At 39.9% G+C, this 6,000-nt stretch overlaps 1 protein-coding gene across 1 annotated transcript in view; it reads left to right on the top strand.

Moving 5' to 3' along the window:
- Nucleotides 1-223: 223 nt before the first annotated feature.
- The window catches only part of WRN (Werner syndrome, RecQ helicase-like), a gene marked incomplete at its 5' end in the record, with an annotated part of 32,300 nt that continues 26,523 nt past the window's right edge, over nucleotides 224-6,000 (top strand). Inside the window, 6 exons of the mRNA XM_009696292.1 lie at nucleotides 224-381; nucleotides 955-1,366; nucleotides 2,031-2,111; nucleotides 3,306-3,450; nucleotides 4,672-4,747; nucleotides 5,758-5,825. Of these exons, the coding sequence (XP_009694594.1) occupies nucleotides 224-381; nucleotides 955-1,366; nucleotides 2,031-2,111; nucleotides 3,306-3,450; nucleotides 4,672-4,747; nucleotides 5,758-5,825 (940 nt within the window). The remainder of the gene's footprint in view (nucleotides 382-954; nucleotides 1,367-2,030; nucleotides 2,112-3,305; nucleotides 3,451-4,671; nucleotides 4,748-5,757; nucleotides 5,826-6,000) is intronic.

Genomic DNA, 6,000 nt, shown 5'->3' with positions numbered 1-6,000 from the left:
TTGGAACTGGATGAGCTTTAAGGTCCCTTCCAACTCAAACCATTCTGTGATAGAGAAATTCTGAACAATATGCAACAGAGTGAAAATACACTTGTTTACACAGGGAAAGTCTTGGCAGTTTCTGCTTATTCTGCTTATTTACTTTTTTCCTGCTTTATGCATAAAGAACCCTTCTATGATATGCTGCTATGAAATGCAGTTACTTGAACTTATTTGCATATAGATGTTAGACCTCAATTATTGTGAAATAACTCTGGCGCTTCTCATAGATGACGTGTGGTCAGAGGATGTGAAGAAGCGCTTGACTTCACTAGCTGAAGAGATAACGGACCTGGCTTCTCACATCCCTGACTCTTCTGGCCAACTTGAAAATCTGCAGAGGTTAGATTATTATTTTTTTCTGCCAGCCTGTCTCTACCTGTGAGATCAGTGTTTTGTTCTTGATCCCTGTGGTCCCACACAACAAAACGTGTGTTAACAGCTGCCTCTCTTATCTATGTGTCCTTTTCCAAGAAAAGAAAGCACAGTACACTCAATGGGAAAATACTGTCTTTATACATAGGAATGCAGGTTTTCACTGGTCTGATTGCAATGGGTTTGGCACTAAACTTTACTGAATCTGTTTCTTCTTGCTGAAATGCACAGCAAGATTTTCTTCGCTAAATACTCAGGACTCTTGCATGACTAACTACTAGAAGTCTGGAGACTTGATACAAGCTTGGGGGCAGTACCACAAACAGTGTTTTTGGAGAGTCTTTGTAGGTTTTCTTTGAGAAGAAAATGAACTTCCTTTACACTGAAGTGGAATACTATTTGCAAATGCATGTTGAGTCTTTATATGTGAAGTTTTGGAGAAACAAGACTACTTTAGAATCCACAGTTCAGCTTGTGGCTAAGATGTATGTAGTAACTACCTTTGTCATTTTGGTTTAACTTTCTTGTTTTACCTTCTAGGGCTGCAGAAATACTAGCTGACATTTCAGAGAGTATAACTGCCTTAAGAAGCACACTGCTTGGTTCAGGTTCCCCTTCTATACTGGAGAGGAGCTGTGGTGCAACTCCAACAAAACTTGAAGCAGAGTCAGCAAATGTTGGAGCACAAAAAGTTGCAATGCCTGAATTTGCTAAACAACCTGAAGGTGACTTCAACATCTGCTCTGATGCTACGCTAGCTGGCCTCTGGGAGGGAGATCTTAATGAAGAGGCGGAGAGAGGTAGCGCTGTTGTGGAAGATGGGCCCGCAGCAGCTAGCTCTAAGGACAAAGTGGACACAGATGACTTCATGTCCCTGGACATTACTGAGCAAGAACTTCAAATCTTGGAATGTCAGGCTGCAAAAGAATTGGTCAATGAAGTGACACCTGAGGTAATGAGAAAAGCCCTTGTTAATCATAGACACTCAGCAGAGTAAGTGATGTCATCCTTAATTTCCCTCAAGATTTTAAAAAGTCCTGTTCCTGAGAGGATAGTACGGTGGGCTGGAAGAAGGGTCTAGTCTGGAAAATATTTGTGGAGATGGTCAACCACTGAGCTGCTCTTCAGGTATGTGGTTGGAAGGATTAGTACTGAATACAGAAGCTCTAGATAGTCTGATTAGTTTTCCTCTTTCAGTTGCTTATGTTTTCAAAGAACTTCTTGCAGTATGGGGACAAATTCTGTGCTTGAGCATCTCCAACTTGGTCATGAATAAAAAGCAGATATTTTTCTAAGGTATCTGTAAATAGCAGTCCTAGTGACTGCTAAATGTGGATTGATGATTTTTAAATCAATTATAACTTCCTTATGTTCCAGGCACTTCACACATCTGGCGATACTACTGGTTTTGTCTCTTATTACAGGGTCTTGTTATGTTCAAATATTTTTTCAATTTTTTAATGGGCAGGCTTCGGAGCTGAATGTTGAGCTTGGTTACTTTTGGTGAGAAGTAAAAGCGTACAGAGAAGTGGTTTATAGTAGATACAGAAGGTTGAAAGGTTGTGGGTAAAATAGAAATAACTTTGCTGATAGGAAGAAAATAATTTTTTTCTTAGGAGGCATGCTCCACAGACAAGGACCAAAATATTTCCTGTGTCATTGAAAGTGATGAAGAACTGGAGATGGAGATGCTTAAAGTGAGTGCCTTGGTTTTGTGTTTTAATTTTTTTTATAACAATGATGCTCTTGGGTGACAGTGGAGTGTAGTTGAGGGGAGGGAATATGGACAGAAGACAGGTGAATATGTGGATATCTAAAGAATTCAACTTACTAGTGTTAGACTTCAATATTGTTTGCATCTTACCACATCTTTACTATACCAGCTTGGACTTGATCAAGCCACTTACTGCATTTATGCAGATTATAGTTCATAAACTGCTGTGCTCCAAGTGTCATGCATTCAAACCCTTGTCCAAGGGGTTGAGCTGTCAGGGTGGTTTATGCGCTGCAGGTGCTCCTAACTGGGGCTATAGCTCAAATTGCTTTGTATCCATGTTTTGCAGGCTTCTTGTAAAGTGTTTTTACTGGTATAACTTGTTTCTTGAGAAGAAGATTTAGATGTTGAGTCTTATTTTTCTTTACCCTGGCTTTTTTCATGATTCTCCAGAGTGCTGTATGTATTTCGAGTCAAGTGACTGAACACTTCCACCAGAGCAGTTACATGGGTTTGTGTGCTTGTACACATGTGAAGATTGTGTTGCTTACAGCTGAGTAGGAAGCAAGACTCGAAGGTTTAGGGGGGGAAAAGTTCAATTTTCTTCTAGGGAAGGACCAGGTTCTCAGTACTGCATGTCAATCTCCTATAAATGCAGTTTTGGTCAAAAAAGCTAACTTGAGTAGAGGAGTTTAGTTAGTGTTCCTCCCAGTACCATGTTTTGGAAACAATGAGTGTAACATGACATTGGGATCATATCCTTTCTGTTTCTGATTTTTGTGACTAGCATCCTAAGTGACTTCTTAGTGAAACTTGTACCTGCATCTAGTTGAAAGTCCAAAAAAAAAACCAAACAAAAAACCCCCCCACAAAAAACAAACCAACCAACGATTGGTTTCATAAAATAACAGATTACAATGTCTTCAAAATTGCAGAGACCTTTTTGCAAAGAAGAAACGAAAGCTGTTGTAATGGTACCCAGGAACTGACTCTTGGAATTTGAATGCCACTGATAAAGTCATTCGACCACTGTGCTCTTCTCTGTGCTGTGTGCCAATAGATCTAAGTTATGACATAAGTAGATTAAAACTCATGTGTCCCTGTATCATTACCTCAGACATGCATTGTATCTACCCTTTCATGCTCCAAAATAACTTTTTCTCCTGATTTTTCTTAGTCTTTAGAAGACGTAGACGATTCCAAAGGAGTTCTAACTGAACGAGAGTCCGATAAAGCCAGGAAAACTCCTGACACAGAATTGAACATTGCACCAGATAGTGATGAAGATGAAGACATTGAGGAAGAAGATGAGGAATGTTTGGGTATGTTTTATATTTTAGCATATGATTAAATAAAAAAAAAATGCACTGTCTATAGAAGCAGATGTGGAAGAACAGTGATATTTCTTGGTGCTTGGTTTCTTAAGTAGAAAGTTAAAGCTTGTCTAGGTTTCGGAAGGAGTACTTGTCTGTGTGTCAGGATGAAAAACTTAAAGGTGCCCCTGGCAAAACATAGTTGACTCCTGCTGTAAGTAGATGTTATGTATGCTTAATGGGAGTAAAACTGATCCGGGGATGTGGAGGTCATGCAGAACTGAGGGGGCCTATTTATAACACAGCAGAGGGGAAGATGGTACCTTCATTACATGCTTTTGTTCTGCTGCCCTATTACTACTGCTTCGTGGCAGGATTCTTAGGAATTTTTGGCTTGGGGGTGATCTTGGCCTAATGCTTTGGGGTTGGCCCTGTGGAGACAAATCAAATCGGGAAAAGAGGCTGAAACGCGATGTGAAATACACCTTGGCTTGTTTGAATGGTCACTGTGAAAGCTTCCTTCCCTGGTTGTGCAAGTTAGACTGTAGACCTTGTCATTGAAAGTAACAGCATTAGCCAGGAGAAGAGCTGCTTGCTTCTTCCAAGCAGAACATGGACTGCTGGATGGGGACCCATGAGTTAATTGTTTCTTTGTTCAGTTCATCTCTAAACGATAGCCAGACAGGCTGTTACAGGGAATGTGTGCTTGCCGAACTGACAAAAACTAGGTGGAAATGTCATGCTTTCTACTACTGAATGTTAATTATAAATTTCAACGGATCTTGAGTATGTTAGTTCAGTGTTCACAGCAAGACAAGAGGATCCTGATATGTCACTTTTGGACCATGACTTTGTTAGCAGCTTGTGGTGTTGGGTATTGATTAGTGTAACTTCAGTAGGGTCTTTAAGGCATGCCTAGTAAAACATCTCTAGTACCTCATCTGAACAAGTTTCAAGTAACACAGCTATTCATTTTAATACCTATTGCTCTATTATCTCACTAATCAAGCTGTATGTTCCCCTCCTCATGCAGAGTCTCTGAGGAGCCTGTTTGCTTTTTTAGTCCTTTATTTTAGCCCTTAAATATCTTTAGTTTGTCTCTTCTCACTGGAGTTGCTCAAATTCTAGGCCCTGGGCATCACTAACCATGAACAGACTGTTGTTTGTCAAGACAGGGCTTTGTCTCTTTAAAATTTAATCAAAGATGAGGTTTTTTCTCTTCTGCTAAAGATCCATTGCTGCCAGTACCTAGTGAAAGCCACATCACATGTCTGAAGATGTATTTTGGACACTCTTCTTTTAAACCGTAAGTATGTTTTCTGTTAACATACACTGTAGGGTTCATTTTCTTTCCCTTATTTCAACTTGGATGATTTTCTTTATTACTACCTACTTTAAAAACCACTAACAAACTAGGACCTATGCAAAATCCCTAGGAAAAGAAAAGCAGCCTTTGCCACAACAAGATGTCAAAATAAATCTTATGGAGTGTTAATTACAATACTGTACACTCTCGGTAGAGGTTGAGTTTGACTCTTCTGATGGTATACCTCCTGTGATCAAAGCTTTATTGTATCAGGTCTAGTTCAGGTGTCTTGAACAGCAAGCAACAAACTGCACAGATGTTATTCTCTGTATGATAAACTTCCTTAGTCTGGTTATCCTTTGTTATGTGGCTCTAAGGACAGACAGGCTTCTGTCTGTCTAGTGTGGTGTAATCTCAATACAGTATATGCTTATGTACTTGAGCATTGCTGTTACGGTTCTTAAACTCAATGGGAATGGGATGACATCTTCTTGAATGACTGGTGGTGGAATGCTTTCTGTGGAAGACACAGCCTAAGAGCAACCCTTGAGGGGAAGCTGTTTTACTCAAAATATTTGGTAAACTTTCAGAAATGGGCAGGGTTTTTTTAATTGACCACGGTTATGTACACTTGTGAGACCACAAAAGGATGGAAATTTCTTGGCAAAATCAAAGTCCTCTTTAAAATCTCTTGCGTTGAAGATAACTGTAGCTCTCACTGTTTGTGGATCAGTTATTAACATATGGCAGACATGGTTTGTTTTGTGATCTGTGAATGACTGCATCAAATGTTGCTTGCCTTAGTTCTGTTAGAGATCCCCACTGTAACACTGGTGGGACTCCCTGCAGTAGTTGGAGTATTTAAGTGGTTGCAGCATGCAAAGACAGAACTCTCTAAGGCGGCCTGAAGGATTTTTTAACCTGAAATTCAACTGAATATGCAGTCTCATAAAACTTACATGTTATGTGTGGTGGCAAAAAAAAAAAATTCCCCTTTGTTTAATTTTTAGGGTCCAGTGGAAAGTGATCAATTCTGTTTTAGAAGACAGAAGAGATAATCTTATTGTCATGGCAACTGGTAAGTTACCTTTGCGTCCTAAGAAGTGGTGAAAAACGTTTTCCTTTTTGTGAGAGTAGGACTCAAACTTGGAGACTGTCCATGTGGCTCACGAGCAGGGTGCCCTGATTGAGACTGTAAGTCTGAGCCAGCTATGCTGGCTACTTGTTTCTCTGTCCTAGCTGAGGACTTGTTT

This window comes from Cariama cristata, unplaced genomic scaffold (genome assembly GCF_000690535.1).
Source record: "Cariama cristata isolate BGI_N322 unplaced genomic scaffold, ASM69053v1 scaffold43022, whole genome shotgun sequence".
Lineage (NCBI taxonomy): Eukaryota > Metazoa > Chordata > Aves > Cariamiformes > Cariamidae > Cariama > Cariama cristata.
Note: the sequence above shows the minus strand (reverse complement) of the source record. Positions and strands in the feature narration are given on the sequence as shown.